General features: G+C 37.2%; 1 protein-coding gene across 4 annotated transcripts in view; it reads left to right on the forward strand.

The window, feature by feature from the left end:
- The window catches only part of USP10 (ubiquitin specific peptidase 10), a 72,085-nt gene that overhangs the window by 25,797 nt on the left and 25,234 nt on the right, over window positions 1-21,054 (forward strand). The window contains exons 3-6 of one of the 4 annotated variants that reach the window (XM_038368014.2): window positions 2,030-2,090; window positions 3,880-3,966; window positions 5,846-6,871; window positions 18,812-18,903. In XM_038368014.2, coding sequence (XP_038223942.1) covers window positions 2,030-2,090; window positions 3,880-3,966; window positions 5,846-6,871; window positions 18,812-18,903 — 1,266 coding nt within the window. The remainder of the gene's footprint in view (window positions 1-2,029; window positions 2,091-3,879; window positions 3,967-5,845; window positions 6,872-18,811; window positions 18,904-21,054) is intronic. The other 3 variants (XM_038368015.2, XM_038368016.2, XM_038368017.2) reach the window with 3 other exon arrangements.

The following is a 21,054-nucleotide window of genomic DNA, read 5'->3' on the forward strand; positions in this document are numbered from 1 at the left end:
ACCTAGCAGTACATCTCACCCCTCCCATTAAAGGTATCTGGACCCATTTATCAGAGTGCTGTAAAACCACATGATCCTGTTAGTTCCTCACTAAGTCTAGATGAACAAAGGAGCATCATTATGAAAAATGCCTTCCACTTTCAGCTTGCTATAAATTTCATCCCTTCTTCCCAGAAAAAAGATCTGGCCATCGTGATCCTTTCATTATCTCCAAACTGGATTGGTGTATAGGGGCCAAAGATGAAAGTGATGCAGAGGTTCTACTTTCCTTCTCACTGAGCTGTCACTGATTCCCGTTCTGCTTCCATTGCCAAATCAAGACCAATGAACCTGACCTTCAAAGCGAGACCCTGTATGTTATAACCAAATCTCCTTTCATGAGCCTTCAAGACAGCTGTTCTTCCATGGAACAAGGCAGTTTATAATGCCCAGGGCAGAATATATGAGAGAAGATTAAGCTATTCAGCTGTGGAATGAACTTCCAGAAGGGTCTAAAGTTGGCCTCTCTCAGAGTACATAGCAAAAGCTTACTGGTCAAGAAAGCTTTCCCAGTATTATCAAAATTATTTTATTTTTAAGGTATATATCTCCACCCAGAGCCTCTTATAATCAGAAAAAGAGAAGAACAGAAGACTTCATGAGGCTCCACCAAGGAACTTGCTATGCAGATCTTAGCTTGAAAGCACATGTATAATGTGATTATGGGTGCTGTAGAAAATCCTAAAATTTCTTGAAGCAGAGCGGGTTTAAAGATCAATGTATGCCTATAAGTTTGCAACATAGTTCTACTATGGTGGCACTATTTAAACTGGTAGTGCAAAGCTAATAGTCTTCATTTTGCTATCGTGAACAGGATAAGATGATCAAGAATAGCTGCTTTAAATTTTGCTGTATTTTTAAGCAGAGGGTTTAAAACTCTTCAAAGGCAATACTACTTGTGGATAAAACAGAGGGCTTGGAGTCAAAAGGCCTGGGTTCTGTTATGACTCTGCCACAGGCTTTTGTTGTGAACTTTAGCAAGCTATTTAATCTCTGTCCTTCCGTCCTTTAATTCTTGGTATGTTTTTGCTATCCTTGGAGAATCCTGAAGTGAACTGGAGGAGAGCTCATGATTCTAGAGCAGGAGTGGGCAAACTACGGCCCATGGGCCAGATTCTGGGTCTGGGGATTGCCCCACTCTGGCACACCATCTGGGGAGCAGGGTCAGGGGTTGCTCCACGCAGTTCCCAGAAGCAGCGACATGGGCTTCCTCCAGCTCCTATATGTAGGGACAGCCAGGGGGCTCTGCTCTGCATGCTACCCCAACCCCAAGCACTGCCCCACAGCTTCCATTGGCCAGGAACCGTGGCCAATGGGAGCTGTGGGGGCGATGCCTGCAGACAGGGCAGCATGCAGACTGCTTGGCTGCGCCTCCATGTAGGAGCTGGAGAAGGGCATGCCGCTGCTTCTGGGAGCCGCTTGAGGTAAGCGCCATCCTGAACCTGAACCCCTGAGCGTCCCCCCCACAGCCCAACTCCTTGCCCCAGCGCTGATCCTCCTCCGCCCTCCAAACTCCTTGATCCCAGCCCATAGCACTTTCCTGCACCCCAAACCTCTCATCCCCAGCCCCACCCCACACCCCCAGCCAGATCCCTCACCCCCCAGTCCCCAATCCCAATTTTGTGAGCATTCATGGCCCGCCACACAATTTCTATTCCCAGATGCGGCCCTTGGGCCAAAAAGTTTGCCCACCCCTATTCTAGAGTTTGTAACTTGAGGTGATGGTGGTCTTTATCTCTCATCTCTGATTATGGTAAATTAGTCTCTGAAGAGTGTCAAACTACAATGTAGGGATGAGTGTGTGTGTGTGTGTGTGTGTGTATATATATATATATATATATAAATATGTATATAAATATAAGTTCAAGACCGCATTTTGGACAATTGGATATAAAGAGTTCAAGGTATTTTTTTAATTAAATTAACATAAAATGTTGTTTTTAAAGAGCTGTTTTGCCTGTCCTTAAATCTTATTTTCTTTTCTTTGCAGCTTCCTCCATACAATGAAACAGTTCCTTGTGGTATTAAGTCCACAGGTGAGCGTCATGATGGTAAGAAATCCTTCCTTTTTTTTTTTCTTAATTTTTTTTTCAGGTTGTTGGGCTCTTCCCATAGTGTTCTGATATAGTACAGATTGTCTTTAAATTAGTCCAGTTCAGGTTGATTAGCATGTATATGTGCATGTGTCTGGCAGGCTGCTTTTTCAACACTTGTTAGCCTGTTGAAATCTACAAGAATGTTTGAGAATGTTTTAACATTTTTCTGTAGCTAACTGTAGTAAGTATGCTCGCTACTTCACTGTGGCAGTTTGTGCTGTAACAATTCCATTAAAAACTTTCTTGTGGAAGCTTTTAGAATTCAGTTGAAAAAATTGCTTAGGGCAATTGCTTAGTATGGAGTTCTTAATCAAGGAGCGACTAAAATAAATAGCTTGGTTAGCACTTAATCATCTGTGGACTTTTACTGCCCCCTCTGTAAAAGTCTCAACACGAGTATTTTTTGGCAGTTGCAGCCTGAAGATGACTCTGAGAGCAGTGTTCTGCTTAGCGTTCAGCATGACATTCTGTTTCTATGTGGCTCAGCTGTTTTTCTGGAAAATCCTTTTTTGGAGAGCGAGAGCGAGAAAGTATGACTCGCAATGTAAAAATGTATTACCAAGCTCTGATTTAAAGCAGTAATGATCACTATTTTCCCCCCACATGCACACCTTTTCCCCACACCTTAAAAAGGAAAAAAACCAAACCCCTGCCTGGTTTCATAATGATATAATATTTCATATTTACATAGAACCTTCCATCTGAGGATTTCAGTTCTTTATAATAGTCTGCATAATACTTTTACAAAGTAGATAAATATTGTCTTATTATAGCTGAGTTAATGTAATTGTAGAGAAGTTGAGACTTGTCCAGAGGTATTTGGGAAGCTAGTGGCAAAACTGGGAATAGAATCCAGATCTCCTTCAGCTAAAAATATACTTGATATTTGTTTTAAATTTGGCTGGTCATTAGCGCAGCATTTGGAATAGCCATTAAAATTTTGTAGGACAAAATGCACAAGGTAACATTAGGGATGCATAAACATAAAAGTCAATGGCCATAATTTTCAAATTTTGGTGACTAAACTTAGATGACTAAACAAAGATTCAGGATACCTAACTAATCTTTTCAGTGGTGCTGAGCAACAACTCCATCTAAAGTCAGTGGAAGTTGTGAGTGCTTAGCACCTTTGGAAATCTGGGGAAAAAAAAAAAAATTCAGGTGCCTAAATATGGATTTAGGTGCCTGACTTTAAATGCCTAAGTTTGAAATAGGGATGATTACCCAAATGGGTTTCTGTATGGTTTAGCACAAGCTATATAGAAAGTTGGTTTCTGCAAACGTTTTTCAGATCCTGCCCAGACCATAAATACTCCCTCCCTCCCCTGAGATTGGTTAATGATGGCAAATCAAACTTTGCCTGAAAAATGTGTCCTACTTAACAAACGTGCACTATAATGTGCCTGCATAGTATCATAGTTATGGCTGCGTAAGAAGCAGTTGAAACTAAAATGGAAAAAATTACTCAGGCAAAGTCTTGTTAGTAACATTGAGATGACCCATAGATCACATAACCATAGTATAAAATGTAACTGTTTTTATGTAATGATATCTACAATGAATGGCTGGAGGAGCTGTTGATGCATATTATGAATAATTGCATTTGGCTAAAAAACTGCATGATACACAGTGCATACTAATTCTTAATGCGCATTCACAGCTTTCATTATAATGCATTGACATGATACATTGTAACATCTTCAAAGGGTATCTTGTCAATGTGCAGTATTCTTCATACCTTCAGGTGCATCCATTTCAATCCATGCAACAATAGATCCTCGAAACACCACGGAATGGATTGAAACAAAGGTGGCTGGAAGCAAAGTGGAAGGTACAAAAATAACCATAAAAGAAAGTTGGTCTCTTTCATATTTTTCTTTAAAAAGGCACTAAATACAATGTTAAAACAAATGAGATTCTGTCGTAACTAGTGGCAGTGTGGAAATGAGTGTTATGACCCAATCTTCACAGTTCCTGTAAATAAGAGGTATTTCAGGGGTTTGATTTAAAAAAGGGGTAAAAGTCTTAACTCCTTTTTGGTTGATTTTATCCACTTTACAGTTATTATAAAGTAAGTATTTTTTCTTACTGCAGTTTGGCTATAGGTAATAGACTTAAATTCCTTTGCTAATAATCCCGTTTGTGGGATTAATAGCATGTGCAATTTTGCTCCAGACTATAAAATCGCATACCAAGTCTTAGTCCAAAAGCAATTTTTTCTAATAAGAATTTAGGAAAAATCCTATGCTTGATTGGTTTCAAATTTTAATAAGTTTTAATTAGGGATTGGAAGAGATAGGAAGATTTCAACAGGTATTAAAAAAAATACACAATTTATTCCTAAAACTTAAAAATATTGTGATTGGCAGCAACTTTGTTATGCTCTGTTGCATAAAAACAAGTGTTCATGACACTGATACACTCATTAACATGGATCTGTTGAAATGCCGTGTGCACAAATAAATTGCACAAAATCCATGCCTGCAGACGCTCCAGATAAACAAAACGTCCCAACCCGCCAGCGGCTTACCCTGATGGGCTGGGACCCAAAGTTTGCCAACCCCTGAAATACAGGGTTGGCTTATGAAAGAGTCATACAGTTTTTACTGTTTTTACCTATCCATCTTGGGGGGTCAGCTTATAAACAAATGGGCTAATGAACAAGTATGTACGGTACATTATACCCCTGTTTGGTATTCATGAAAATTTCTGTCACAGTTAATACACTATAAATGTCAAGGCAGCCTGAGGCATGTAGTGTTACTAGTTTTGTAATCTATTGATAAAATATATATGTGGTGGTCACTTAAGTTCCATACACTTGCAACATACGGTTCTTTGATATATGTATAAACAGGAATTTAGTTAGGGTTTTACATTTAAAAAAACATGACTATGACAGCATTTTGATATATTTCAGTCTATTATGAGAAAAATTCTTAGCATTTCTTGAAAGTTGTTATGAAATTATCAAGGTAAATTATTTTTCATTGTTCATATACTCACTTTCAGTCAATTTATATTTTAAATGTAATGTTGTGTCTGGCTTTGATCCAGTCACATTAGTTGTATTTCTTGTGACACATAAAATTAATATCATATCTTTTTATTATTAAGCTGCTGATAATTTTGGATTTCCAAAACCTGAAATATTTCCAGTTGAGTAGAATGTAAAATATCATTCTGCCATTTGTGATTTGTCTTAAATATTCTTAATTAAAAAAGCTTATCAGTTGCAAAGGTGGATTTTACTTTACTTTAGAAAAATGCAGTTTATAGATTTACTGTCATAGAAAATAAAACCTTCTTTAAAAATGTGCAGTAGTATGAAAAAGATGGTTCTTTTCATCACACTCTATGTTCCTCATCCTGCAGTTGGATCCAGGCAGACTACCAGTGAAGTCATTGAGACTCTATATGGCTGAAAGGGTACAACTGTGTTTCTTGCAGGATCTGTGCCCATATTTTCTTAAACTGAAGTCCTACTCTGTGTTGCAGGAAAACTTTGATACTCTTTTCATCATCATTTCATTTTAAAATCTTTAAAAACCATCCTTTTTCAAGATACAAATGGACATTGAGGATGGTTTTTGTTTGTATGAGGAATGTCATTTATACTTACGTTTCAGGACAACAGACTTGTCTGTTAATAATTTTGTATCTTTGTGACTCGACTTTACTAACAGACGTTTTTAATTTATTTTGTCCAGGGGAGGATTATCGGAGAATTGAATTTGGTGTTAATGAAGTTATTGAGACAGAGTCATCTATGCTGAATAACACTGACTACAGTATTTCAAGCACTCTGAATCCTCAGGCTCCAGAATTTATTCTTGGTTGTGCATCAACTCAGAAAACCCATGATGACATTCTTAATGAAACTAACTACAATGCCATAGACTGCCAGTTCACTGATCCTGCCCTTGCTTTGGATAGCGGCTCTAATCCTGAAAGTGATAGCTTATCTGGGGGCCTTGGACAACGGGAGCGTAAAAAGAAGAAAAAGAGACCACCTGGATACTACAGTTATTTGGAAGATGTCAGTGATGGCATTGTTCTTGCAGAGGCTCTCGTAAATGGCCATGCAAATTCATCAGGACTGAATAGTATAAGCACAGAAGATACAGAACTTAGAGGAGATGTACCATTATCAGCCTCACCAAGGACTTGTAACAGCCCTGAAAATTCTGTGGACTTCATTAGTGAAGCTGTGTCTGATGATTCTGTTTCTAGTGTATTAGACAATACCAGGACTGCAGGGCAGCCTGAGATATGCAGTGTTACCAATTCTGAACAATTCTGCATCCCCTCAGAGGCTGGCAGAGAGAGCCCTTTAAGGACAGCTGTTGTAGAACCTTATGATGGTACTGATACTACTGAAAATCTTGGTGTTACTAATGGACAAACACTTGAATCCTCTGGTGAGGGCGCAGCTGCCAATGGGGTAGAATTGCACACTTTGGAAAGCACTGACTCAGACCAAACTAAGCCCGAGGATGTTTCACCTACTACTGAGGCAACAGCCCCAGTTTCAGGATCAGTCCCTGTTAATCAGCCTGCAAAATCGTGGGCTAGTCTTTTTCACAATTCCAAGCCCTCTGCTTCCACATCTGTGGCCTATGTTGAGACTAAGTGTACCCCTCCTGCCACATCTACTCTGGTCCCTGAAAAACAGGTTGAAGTCAAAGAGGGACCTGTTCCAGTTTCAGAGGATCCTGTAGCCATAAAGATTGCAGGTATAGTTAACAGACACTAGAGTGGACGTTCTGGTAGAAGCGTAACACGTTTTGCCTTAAACAAAAGTGTACAGTATTGAAAGAGAGAAGAGACACTTACCTTAATGCAAGATTAAGTTTGATTTTAATTACACAAATCAGAAAATTAATATACTTATAAAGTGGGTAACTATTTCAACTCTCAGGTTTCACAGTAGCAGCCATGTTAGTCTGTATCCACAAAAAGAAAAGGAGTACTTGTGGCACCTTAGATACTAACAAATTTATTTGCACGTAAACTTTCGTGAGCTATAGCTCACTTCATCGGATGCATGCAGTGGAAAATACAGTGGGGAGATTTTATATACACAGAGAACATGAAACAATGGGTGTTACCATACACACTGTAACGTGAGTGATCAGGTAAGCTATTACCAGCAGGAGAGGGGAAAAAAAACCTTTTGTAGTGATAATCAAGGTAGGCCACTTTCAGCAGTTGACAAGAACATCTGAGAAACAGTAGGGGGGAAAATAAACATGGGGATATAGTTTTACTTTGTGTAATGACACATCCACTCCCAGTATTTATTCAAGTCTAATGTATTGTCCAGTTTGCAAATTAATTCCAACTGGATGTCGGAGAACACTTCAGTCTCTCTGGTCACTCAATTACAGACCTAAAAGCCGCAATTCTTCAACAAAAAAACTTCAAAAACAGACTCCCAACGAGAGACTGCTGAATTGGAATTAATTTGCAAACTGGGCAACGTTACATTAGGCTTGAATAAATACTGGGAGTGGATGTGTCATTACACAAAGTAAAACTATTTCCCCATGTTTATTTTCCCCCCTACTGTTCCTCAGATGTTCTTGTCAACTGCTGAAAGTGGCCCACCTTGATTATCACTACAAAAGGGTTTTTTTCCCCTCTCCTGCTGTAATAGCTTACCTGATCACTCGCGTTACAGTGTGTATGGTAACATCCATTGTTTCATGTTCTCTGTGTATATAAAATCTCCCCACTGTATTTTCCACTGCATGCATTCGATGAAGTGAGCTGCAGCTCAGGAAAGCTTATGCGCAAATAAATTTGTTAGTCTTTAAGGTGCCACAAGTACTCCTTTTCTTATTTCAACTCTGTCCTTTGAATAAACATTGCAATAATATCATATGATCCTAAAACAAAAAATACAATATAAATGCTACATATAAGCATCTAAAGCTACACGAGGTATGGTTTAAATTTAACAGCACAATGTCTTACTGGAGGAGCAGTTTAGAAAAAAGTGTTTGCTTTCTGTTGAACTGTATTTGCTAAATAGTATGTCTCATTGCCCAGTGTTTGTGATCCTATTATAATGCATATATTCAAGGGAAGTGTGTTCAGATTGCTTATGTTAGAGTTAAGAAATGCAGTTAATATTAATCAGCTATAACATTTCATTAACATAATTCTTAGATTTTGTTTCATCCTTTTAGGGCTGTCAAACGGTTAAAAAATTTATTGCAATTAATTGCAGTTTTAATCACACTACTAAACGATAATAGAATACCATTTAATTAAATATTTTTGGATGTTTTCTACAGTTTCAAATTGATTACAGTTACAATCACAGAAAAAGTGTACAGTGTTGAATTTAAATTATTTTGATTACAAATATTTGCAGTGTAAAAAATGGTAAAAGAAATAGTATTTTTCAATTCACCTCCTACAAGTACTTAAGTAAAATCTCTGTATCGTGAGAAGTGCAATTTACAAATGCAGATTTTTTTGGGTTATGTAACTGCGACATCAAAAACAACAACAGTGTAAAACTTTAGAGCTTACAAGTCCATTCAGGTCCCTATTCTTGTCAGCCAATCGCTAAGACAAACAGTTTGTTTACATTGAATGGGAGATAGTGCTGCCTGCTTCTTATTTACAATGGCATCTGAAAGTGAGAACAGGCGTTCGTATGGCACTTTTCTAGCCGGCATTGCAAGGTATTTACATGCTTCGGCCACCATTCCAAGAGGACATGCTGCTGAGCTTGTTTAAAAAAAAAAAAAAGCGTCAATTAAACTTGTGCCTGTCCTCCTCCGGGTGAGAATTGTATGTCGCCTGCCCTGTGTTACTCAGCATTTCGTGCATATATTTTCATGTTATAGCAGTCCTCGGAGAATGACCCAGCACATATTCATTTTAAAAAAGACTTCACAGCAGATTTGACAAACTACGAAGAGGTATAGACTGTGAGATTTTCTAAAAATGCAACAGTATATCAACCCAGGTTTAAGAATCTGAAGTGCCGTCCAAAATCTGAGAGGGGACGAGTGTGGAGCATGCTTTTAGAAGTCTTAAAAGAACTACACTCCAGTGTGGAAACTACAGAACCCAAACCACCAAAAAAGAAAATCAACCTTCTGCTGGTGGCATCTGACTCATGATGATGAAAATGAATATACGTTATCAAGCAGAACCGCTCATCAGCATGGAAGCATGTCCTCTGGAATGGTGCTTGAAGCATGAAGGGACATATGATCTTTAGCATATCTGGCATGTAACTATCTTGCAATGCTAGCTACAACAGTGCCATGCGAATGCCTGTTCTCAGCTTTCAGGTGACTTTGTAAACAAGAAGCAGGCAACATTATCTCCTGCAAATTGTAAGCAACCTTGTTTGTCTGAGTGATTGGCTGACCAAGAAGTAGGACTGAGTGGACTTTGTAGACTCTAAAGTTTTACATTGTTTTATTTTTGAATGCAATTTTTTTGTATATAATTCTTCATTTCTAAGTTCAACTTCCCTGATACAAGTACTGCCGTGCAATCTCTTTGAGGTGAATTGAAAAATACATTTTTTATTTTTACAGTGCAAATATTTTGTAATAAAAATAAAAGTGAGCACTGTATATTTGTAGTCTGTGTTGTAATTGAAATTCGTATATCTGAAAATGTAGTAAACATCCAAAAATATTAAAATAATGGTATTCTGTTGTTAAGAGCACAATTAATCATGATCAATTTTTTTAATGGTGCAATTAATCGAGTTAATTTCTTTAATCGCTTGACAGCCCTAAAGAATAGAAAATTTAGTGCGTTTCAGTACGCAGTCAAAAAACCCTAGCTGTATTTGTGTGAATAATACATCCCCTACATCTGGAGAGGGCTTTCTTTAAACATTATAAATTAAAAAAAGTCACCTCTTACTTTTAGCCACTGAACAGGCCTGAGCAAAAGCATAAGAAACCTCAGCCCAATGATACTTTGTGGGTAAAGTTATAAATTATAAAAAAAAAAAAAAAAAATAGGGGCTTTGGCCAGAAGTGCCATCATATCCATAGCTAAAATGTACATTCTGGTAAAATTGAATAAAATTTGCACAATATGTAAATGAACCTAATTAATTGTCCTTCAGGAGACTCAGTCCATGGGTATTTACTCTTCCAAAAATGTTGTCATATGAATCTGCAAAGTAGAATGCCTTATGTAAAACAGCTTGCACAAAATCCTGTTGATATGCCATTAACTAATCTACAAGTAAATTGGAAACTAATGTGTGGACAATTTCTAATGAAAGATTATCTGTATTTGGGAGTTTTCTACTCTAACCAGAAATTGACCTGGGGCTTTCTATCTCAAACCAGCCGGACTACTTGTGGAGCTAAATAGTCTATTTTTCCCCTGTCAGTAGTGGTTCTGCATGAGGCTTGTAAGTAGTAGGCTCATTCACTAAAGATACTTATGTTCTGTAATTTTGCCTTGGGGCAGGGGCAAATCCTACTGACACATTCACACATGTAGTCTTATTTGCTTATGTGGAACTACTCACATAGGGTGATCAGTGTACTGACCTAGCCCAGCTCTGCTTTGCTTTTAAACTAGATGAGATCAGATACAGTCTGAGTAACACAGAAATGGATGTTTAACAAGAAACTGTCAACTTTAAAATTACATTATAATCTAATTTTTTCCCTAATGTTGTAACACCTAAAATATTATAAGTGAAAGAAATTACAGGAACTGTTCTTTATGTTTGTTGTTTATTTGAAAGCACTTCATGTTTTGTTGTTTTCACTGTTTTCTCTGTATAGCCAGATACTATTTTTTCCCCTGCTTATATGTATCTTTCACCCATGTAAGAGGAGAGAGAAATATATTTTTTTGAAAATTATTATAAAACTGCAAAGTTGGCAAAGGGGACTTAAACAGGTATAGTCCTTGAAATTACTTCTAATTTTTTTTAAGTGATTAGATTACATTGACTAGATGTAAAGCATCCAGCAATTGTCTCAATACCAAAATTGTTGTTCCTGTATTTATTTTCTCACAAGATGCACGTATACGTTTGTTATATATTATTTGAGTTTTCTTACCCTGTTAGCTTTAACATGTTATAAACTGCACTATGGGTAACAAGTTTAAAAATTATGAAGGTTATTGCTGTAGGAAAATGGTGAAGAACAATTTGACTTTACCCTTTACCCCTTTGAGTTAAAGGCCATTGGAAAATATACATGTTCATTTTCAGGTTTGCAGTTAATTGTTTTTGAAAGGTTTTACAAATACTGTGGCTTTAGGGTCACCGCCAGCAGATGAGCATTAAGCTCTCATTATTTAAAAAAGAGAGAAAATGTATTTTGTTAAAAGTTCATAAAAAAAATTGTCGTAAAATAGTGAGATTTAACATTTATATTTTGTGAAACTGAGTTTTTAACTTTTAAGATGGGATTTTTTTCAAATTGTGTGTTGATTACTTTAAAAGGATAGCTGAGTTTAAAAAAAACATTTTTTTAAAAACAAATTCCCTTATTTTCCGTTGTTAGCAGCTGGAGTAAGTTAGAGCAGACTTGGGGTTTCTCCATCTGTTCTGTGGATCCGCTCTACATAGAGCTGCAATAAAACAAAGCCACCTGTATGTACCTGATCAGCCAGACCATAGAATGTAGCCGAATAGGCGGTGGGGTATGTGTGTTTATCATATACATACATATACACATGTTTAACTTTTTGTAATTCATTAATGCAAATAAATATATCAAAATATATGTACCAAAAACTTTAAAAAACCTAATGTCATTAAACATGTTAATATTTTTAATGTTAAAATATTAAATTTTCTATTGATTTTTAGGTTCTCTAATGTTTTAAAAACATAAATCTGAATTTGGGGTCTAAATTGATCTGATGGCATACCTTTGAATCTGTCATGCAAGCATTCTAAAACTAACACAGTATTTCACATGCTTTGAGTTTAGTGGTTATCATTCGATTCTAATATTTGTATTAGGCTTTAATGCTTTTGGTCCAGTCTGGCATGATGGTGAGTTCTGGCTTCATGGGAAGGTAAGAGCATTTATCAGCTTATCACTTCATCTAATTGGGCCTGTTAGTGTTTTGGCATTTTACATTTTAAGTGATTTCAAGTAGCAGCGTTGTGCAGTTTAATGAAAAATCTGACTGACTGACTTTAAAATTGTTATCGTACCATAGGGAATTTACATTAGATTCTAAATACGTATTATCAAAACAATGTATTGTTCTGTTAAAAAAAACCTTTCTAAAAATCCTTTTATCAATGATAGTGTGCGCACACACACACACACACACACACACACGAAGAGTCTCTGGAACAAAGATTTTTAAACACCCCCCCCCACACACACACATTAATAGGCAAACATCTTTTTTTCTTTTGAGGGGATATTGCATAGAGTGGACAGTAGGAATCATTTAATAGTATTTTAAAAGTAATTTAAAATCACAAGACTTCTTATAAAGTGTATGACTGACTGAAACTTGGTGTGTGAATCTTACATCTCTTGGTATCAACCCTAATCTGGAGGGACTATGTTGAGAGGAGAGAGGATAGTTCAGTCTCTGTGTTGATTGGATCCACGTCATATGTGTATGCAATGATGGCTTAGTTTTGTATAACCAACTCGGTTCATATAATATTAGTCAAATTGTGCCATGTATGTGTACACGAGCCACCTAGTGTCTTGTCCATCATGCAATAGTGAATAATTGGCCATTAAGCCATTTTGTATTAGTTAGAACTAGGGCTGTTGATTATTTGCAGTTAATTTACGCGATTAACTCAAAAAAATTAATCGCAGTTAAGCAATAGAATACTAATTGAAATTTATTAAATATTTTGGATGTTCTTCTGCATTTTCATATATATTGTGTTCTGTGTTGTAATTGAAATCAAAGTGTATAATTTTTATTACAAATATTTGCACTATAAAAATGATAAAAGAAATAGTATTTTTCAATTCACCTCATAGAAGCACTGTAGTGCAGTCTTTGTCATGAAAGTGCAACTTACAAATGTAGATTGTTGTTGTTAAATAACTGCCATGCAAATGCCTGTTCTCACTTGCTGGTGACATTGTAAATAAGAACAGGGCAGCATTATCTCCTGTAAATGTAAACAAACTTGTTTGTCTTAGTGATTAGCTGGACAAGAAGTAGGACAGAGTGGACTTGCAAGCTCGAAAATTTTACATTGTTTTATTTTTGAATGCATTTTTTTGTACATTGTACATTTGTAAGTTCAACTTTCATGATAAAGAGATTGCACTAGACTACTTAGATGAATTGAAAAATACGATTTCTTTTGTTTTTTACAGTGCAAATACTTGCAATCAAAATAAATATAAAGCGAGCACTGTACACTTTATAGTCTTTGTTGTAATATAAATCAATATATTTGAAAATGTAGAAAGCATCCAAAAATATTTAAATAAATGGTATTCTAATCATGATTAATTTTTTCAATCGCTTGACAGCCCTAGATAAAAGGCGTTACCAGTTGTTGTCTTACCAGTCACTTTTAACTTCCAGCACCTCTGTTGCTTACATCAACACAATATGTTGGTCTGAAGCTGTTAATGGTCTCAGTGAACACGTAATAGGTATGGTTATGGTGCTCCTTGGGGATCATTCTTCCACAGACGCCTTTATCTTCGAATGTCCTCTTACCACCTTTCCTGATATCAGAATAAATGTGGGAACATAGACTTGTAGGTTAATTTTCTGTCAAAACTTTCATTCCATTAATTTTGGCAAGATTTATTTTCTTTACCAAAACAGCTAAGTCAAATAACTTATTTTGCTGTATCGTAAGTGAACTTGCATTAAAATCTAGCTTAACGCATACTGAATATCATTAGAATACTATTATAATTGTTTATTTATAGGCATTTTGAGACTAAAATCTCCATTCTTAAATTATCCAAAAATTATTTCATTTTTGTTTCAAAATTACTGCAAGCAGCTTTTTAATAAATCTGTACTACTATTCTTCCACCAGGTGGGAGCAGAGACACATTTCATAATGGATGTGTTTGTAATATAACAAAATAACAATATGATTATACTCCGTTTTCTTCAGCAGCTTGGATTTTGATAACTGATTTTCAAAGGGAAGAGTTCACAGTAGAAATCATTCTCCAGTCAAAAGGAAAGGAATACTTGTGGAACCTTAGCGACTAACAAATTTATTTGAGCATAAGCTTTCGTGAGCTACAGCTCACGAAGTACTCCTTTTCTTTTTGCGAATATAGACTCACACGGCTGCTACTCTGAAACCAGTCAAAAGGAGACTGCCTTTATTAACAGCTGGCTTACTTGTAATAAAGTGATAGTTGCAATATAGAGAGCTTCTGTGTGCATACTGGCCATTCAACTGAGAATCTAAATACCCCATTAAAACTTGTAATCACTGTGGTTTTCTGATCTTATGGGAAAAGATAATTACTAATAATGATCATTGGCTGTAAGTGCCAGAAAACATTTTAAAACTTTGGATGTGAAATACATTAAGGTGCTGGTAGGGGCGGTTGTATAAGTACATACAAATGTGTAAAATATGAAAAGAATTTCATTTTATTGTTTTGAATTAATCCCCTTTGCCTAACTCTGATGTGCTCCATTTCAGGTCCTGATTCTCTTCTTCCTAGGTGGACCATAACTGTATACTCATTCTGTCAAACTTTTATTTCTGTCTTGTTGTCTGAGTTCCCCAGGAAGCTCTGAAAACCTCCTCCTCCTCCCATCTTGTGGTTCAAACATAGGACTAGAAATGAGGAAATGTGGGTTCTGTTTCTGACATTATCCTAGATACGTGTTTGACCTTGGTCAAGTCACTTTTTTGTGCCTCAGTTTCACCAACTGTTAAATGGGGACTTAACCTCACAAGTTACCTGTGAGGTCTAACTTAAAGTTTGTAAAGTATTTGTACCTCAGATAGAAGGTGCTGTAGTAGTGCCAAAGAATAATTGATAATCCTTTAGGTCCTTTGTGATTTTAACCCTCTGCCTTCTAGAAGAACATTCTAGAAAGCTCAGACATGCCGCTTGTTGAGCGAAGTAATGAATTTTGCTCCAAGGGCTGACACGGACACAGCTACTGCCAGCCTAGGGACACAAGACTCAGGACTAGAAATGAAGCATGGCAGAGTTAGGTCAGTGGGATGCCTTGGAAATATGAAATTGAAATGTGTTTTCTTATCACAGCATACCTTGTAGCACTGGTTTAATTTTAGGGTTGCTCACGATTGCAGTCCTGCTAGGACTCTTAATGTTTGCCTGTCTACCTCAATAGTATTTGCCATTGAAACTTTCAGTGTTCTTCAACTCAGGGTTATAGTTAATCATAAGGAGATGTAGTAAAATCAATATTTAGTGTGTTTTTTTTTAAATTTAAAAATGGAATGCTAACTCTACCTAGGTAGTGTCTATTAACTTGTTTTGGATGGATAGAGGATATCCAGTCCGTTGTAAAGTGTCCATTTCTTCTCTTTTACTAGTATGTTAAGCTTTGAACTTGACCTCTTATTTAAAGGATGGTATTGATTAGAGAGAATTGATACATTTTCCAGCAATTGGATTGAAATCATAACAAGATCCTCAAAACAACATGTTTTTAAAACATAAATTCCACTTGTGTTTGAGAGTATTTGTCTAGATCAGTGGTTCTCAATTTTTTTTAATGCCATGACCCTATGTTAGAACATAAAAATTGTCAGTAATCTCCCACCTATTTAGTCATAAACTAAGGGGAAGAGAGTGTTTGTAAACTCACTTCTCCCTGGCCCAATCTCTGTCAGGTTAAAGCAGTGTGTTTTTTAATTGTTTGTATGCGCATTTCTTTTCGTGCTGACTGATTGAAATAGCTTTTAAGTGAATCTGTATAACTGCAGGAAACAAGTTATGACAATGTGAGGTCAAATGAAATTAAACAAAATGCTTTTAAAAGTTTTTGAAAACTCATTTCCTGGAGATGTTTTAGATTTAAACATTGTTTCCCAAACCAACTTTGTGGCCACAAGAGGATGATAAAGATCCTAGCATTACTGGTTGTTTCTTCAGTTTACATCTAACTGTAAGAAAAACAAACACAAATTAAGTTTAATTTATGTTTAAAGAAGATAATCTTGAGGAATGAACTACACACTTCACAAATTCCAAACTTCAGTATTGATTTTTATTAGAATGGAACATTCCAGGACAGAGTCTTGGTTTAGCTTTTATAAAAACTGAAAGTGTTTAAAGAATATCAGGAAGCATTTTTTCTAATTTACTACTTTGAAACTTTTGATGTTTTAATCTGATGTAGAAGAGAGGTGATATATTATCAGAACAGTAATTTAAGTATGGAAATGTACTTTTTGAAGTGCAAATTGTGGTTTTGCAAGAGATAAAATTAATAGAGACTTGTACCAGAAATTTCAAGGTACAACTTAAAAAAGCTTTAAGGGGAAGATAATGTGTTTAGCAAATACACGTAAATTAAATATTTAATCTATTAGGTATATGCTTTGAAAAGCTTAAACATTTATAAATCATGCAGCATCAAAGTGTGATATATTTATACTTTCTTTTATTCCCAATAAAAGATTTTTTATTTGGTAGTGTCTAAACTTCAAAAGCTAAAATCTTTCCTTCTAAACAATTGTGTACCTTTTTAGGGACTTTTCTGTTTCCTGATGCCTCTTATGATAATTGTTAATTGGGTGGTTGAAAGATTAAACTGTTTGGTAGTTTCCAGTATGTTTTATTAGAATATGAACTTACTTGGTTGTGAAAGTACTAAATTAAAATAGTAAAGAATAGTATTACCAATGAGGCGCACTGGCTTTGGAGTAAAAGAACCTGGATTTTATTTGTGGTTCTGCCACTTACCTGTTGTGTGATTTTGGGCAAGTCACTTCACCTCTTTGTGCTTTCATTTCTCCTCCCACCTTTTGTCTCTCTCCTTTGTTTAGATATGCCTGCTGTGAACATGTTCGGTCTGATCTACATTAAAAAGTTAGGTCGACTCAGTTATGTCACTCAGGGATGTGAAAAATCCACAACCCATAGCGACATAATTGGTCCTGTTGTAGACAGCGTTTGGTTGATGGAAAAATTAATCTGTTGACCTAACTACTGCCTCTTGTGTAGGTAGATTACCTATGCTAACGGGAGAACCCCTCCCATTGGCATAGGTAGCATCTGCTCTGAACTTTTACAGTGTCGGCAGCTGCAGCATTTCAAGTGTAAACAACTGTCAGTCTCTTGTTGTGTTTATACAGAACCTAACGCAGTGTGGGCCCAGATGCTACTGTAATTAAAGTAGTAATAATAATCCACTCTTGTTATAAAGGTACACTATTTCCCTAAGCTCCACAATTCACCTATCTTGTAAATGTGTTGTGGAGTGCTGTGCAGGTTCTAAACATCTCATTAGATTTTGAAAAGAGCCCCACATCTAATTGTTCCTATGTAGGTTCTCAAATAAATGGCTATATTTACAAAAGTGCTCATCCCCTGTTTTTCTCCCTTTCACAAATCTGATTGCCTTATTTTGAAGCCTAAATGAGAGCTGAGCAGTTTTGGAAAGGTTGCCCTAATGATGGATGGTAAGCACTTTTGAAGATCTTGGCCCCATTTTTAAAACAGGGGACAAGAGACACAGATGGGTATTTATGTAAATCAGTGTGTTATGGTTCCTTTGTTGCTGAAACAGCCAGTAACTAACATACATTATGTTAACATCAGTCTGTGCTGGTGCACAAAGATATTTTGGATACAAAATTGTGTAAGTAGAAACTTCTAAACTGAAACAGCTGTCAGTTTCCGTTCCATTCAAACCAAGAGAGAAGTTTGCTAAATTTTCAATAAAATTGGTTGCAGGAGATTACAACTAACGAAGATTTATATTTTTTTTTTTAAAAAAACCAATGCACACCGCAGTCTTGTCATGGTTTTATAAGATCATAGGAGTAGGAATATTATTAAAGATTTGATATTAACCCTCACCCAAACTGGAGATAATCTTTCACTGAAAAGGATGCATCTGATATGCTGAGGAGTACTGCGGGCTGCATCTTTGAGGCTGGATGTGAACGCACCCTTTAATTAATATAACTTTCTGAATGAATTAATCAGAAGCCACCAACCTAAGAGATAAGGGGTTTGTGAACCTGCTCTGGAATTTGGGTTAAGTGGATGGAGGGCTTTTTTTGATTATTGGTGTGTGTGTGTGAGGGAAGGCAGCGACAAAAAAAGCCAAGCAATAGCTGGTGAGCACAGTGTGATCCTTGAGAGAGTGCTTTTGGGTCTGCTGGCTAAAGAGGATTGGAGCTGTAAGCTAAGAAACTGCTTCTTTTGTTCTTCATTCATTCTGCATTCAGAGAAGCGGGACATGTACATTATTTGCAAATAAACAAGATTGCATCTGAGAAAATACCAGACTCCATTAATTTCTGCATCCAACTGGAACATCCATAGGGTCCTAAACTTTGACTGGCTGTGTGGGTCAAAAAGGGGCAACAGTACTTTAAATTTAGCCAAAAAAGGGCTTTGAGGCAGAAAAATTTGTTGTTAGGAATTTAGAGGAGTGATTTGCATTGTATAGCTGAATTAGCTTGGTGTTTGCTAGTTAGCTTGTACATTTCTTTGATGCTAAACTTACTATTTTTAATTCTACAGAATTACTGGAGAATGTAAAATTAATACATAAACCAGTATCTTTGCAACCACGAGGGCTGATCAATAAAGGAAACTGGTGCTATATCAACGCTGTATCCTTACCTTGGGAAAATGAAATCTAATTTAAATGCATTAATTTGTATAGTATGGTAATTGTCAGTATTATCTACAGTACACAATAGACTTGCAGCATTAGATTGACAGTGGTTCTAATTAGCTGCATTAACTGTCTGAATTACCAGTTTTGCATACAATTAAAAAATATTTGTACACTTCAGCTATGACTATTGTATGTTTCAAAAGTCCTTACAGTTGTATACCAAAAGAAATAGTAGATTCTTCTTTGAGGAGTGTCCCTGTGGGTGCTCCCTTGCAGGTGTTGGTGCATCCTCTGCCTTTGATCGGAGAATTTCAGCAGCAGTGCTCATCTGGATTGCGCATGCACTCTCCCCGTCTCGTGCTGCTGTCGGCACCAATCTAGTGCCACGTGACCTGACCCTCTTCTGTTCTTTCTCAACCGTCCTTGGCCTGAGACGGAGCTCCCAGCAGTGTTAAGACTGATAGCTATACTTAGAATTTAGAATAGTTTAGAGTAGTCTTTTTAGTACCCTACTTAGGTTTACTTATCTCTTTTCCCCCATTTATATTTTTTTCCCCATTTATATATCTACTTCACTGCTGGCTCCTCCTTCCTCTAGTGAGGAAGTAGATACTGAAGAGGATACTGTGCCCTTCTCATCTTAGCACTCCTCTCCCATTCAATCTGCTGCAGCTCTGGGTCCAACTGTGCAGTCTTAAAATTCATCACAGGGCTGACATTCAGGTATGGCCACCCATAGATGCCACCGCTTATGCCATTCCCCACTCAGTGGCCCTACTGGGAACCCTGGATCACATACAGGAGACAATACTCCAGACTCCCAAGTCCATACCAGGAGAGGATTAGATCTCCCCCACCACCCTCAGTTGCTGCACCTTCAGAGTCTCCTGAGGAGAGCGCTGAAGAACTGGAGGCCATAATGCCACTGCCACCTACATTTGCGGATGATCTTAAACGCTTTCAAGAATTCATTAAAAGAATCACTGATACGAATGACTGGACATTCTCCATACATCTTCCTCATCTAAAATTGCACTTCCCATAAATGACACATTCATGGAGCCGGCCAAAAACATATGGCAAATCCCAACTATGATGCTGCCCACTTGCAAGTGACTAGATAAGAAGTACTACATTCCCCTACAGGACTAGGGTTCTTATTTTCTTAGCCCACACCAAATTCAGTAGTGGTTGATGCTGTCAACCAACGAGACAGACAACAACCTAGATCCACTCCATATGACAAGAGTGGAAATGTTTGGATCTTTTTGGCTGCAGGGCGTATTCATATGCCACTCATCAGTTCTGAATTGCCAGTTATGCTGCCCTGATGGCAAAATACAACCACACAAATTATTACAAACTTGTTGAATTTATTTACATCATACTGGAGAACAAGAGACCCAAATTAAGTCCACAATTTTGGAGGGCCAACGCCTATCCAGAACCGCCTTTAGATGTAGCCAATACAGCAGTGCATTTCACGGCCACCGCCATAGTTATGTGTCAAGTTTCGTGACTCCACCGGTCTGGCTTCCCAAGGGAGGTACAATCCACTGTCAAGGACCTCCCATTGGATGGCCAGAAGCCGTTGGTGGTAAAAACTGATGAGTCACTTCATACTCTGAAAGACTCAAGGGTGACGCTCCACTCCCTGTGTATATACGCCCCTACATCAAAAAGAAAACTGGGTAAATACTATCCCATACAGCCCGCAAGGTCTGTCCTGCACCTCACTACAGAGGCACTATGACATACAAAAGCAAAGACAGAAGCATCCAAAGTGTCACCAATCTCCAGCTCAATCGTCGACATCCCACTAGCTCTCTGCAAAACAACAATTTTGAAGGTTTGGTCGAGGGCCTAAAAGACCTCCCCCATTCTTCCGTGCTGACACCATCATTAACCATCCTCTATTTCGGATACCGGTTGACCCCTTTGTATCCAGCGTAGCAATCGATCACTGTGGACAAATGGATTCTGGAGATAAGCCATGCAGGCTATACAGTACCATTCATCTCCATCTCCTCCACCCATCCTCCCTCCTAATCCCTCTTCAGGGACCTCTCTTATGAACACTTTCTACGACAAGAAGTAAACCACTTCCTACATCTTGGTACTTTGGAACACATACCATCACAAC

The sequence above is a fragment of the Dermochelys coriacea genome, chromosome 12, assembly GCF_009764565.3.
Source record: "Dermochelys coriacea isolate rDerCor1 chromosome 12, rDerCor1.pri.v4, whole genome shotgun sequence".
In the NCBI taxonomy this organism is placed as follows: domain Eukaryota; kingdom Metazoa; phylum Chordata; order Testudines; family Dermochelyidae; genus Dermochelys; species Dermochelys coriacea.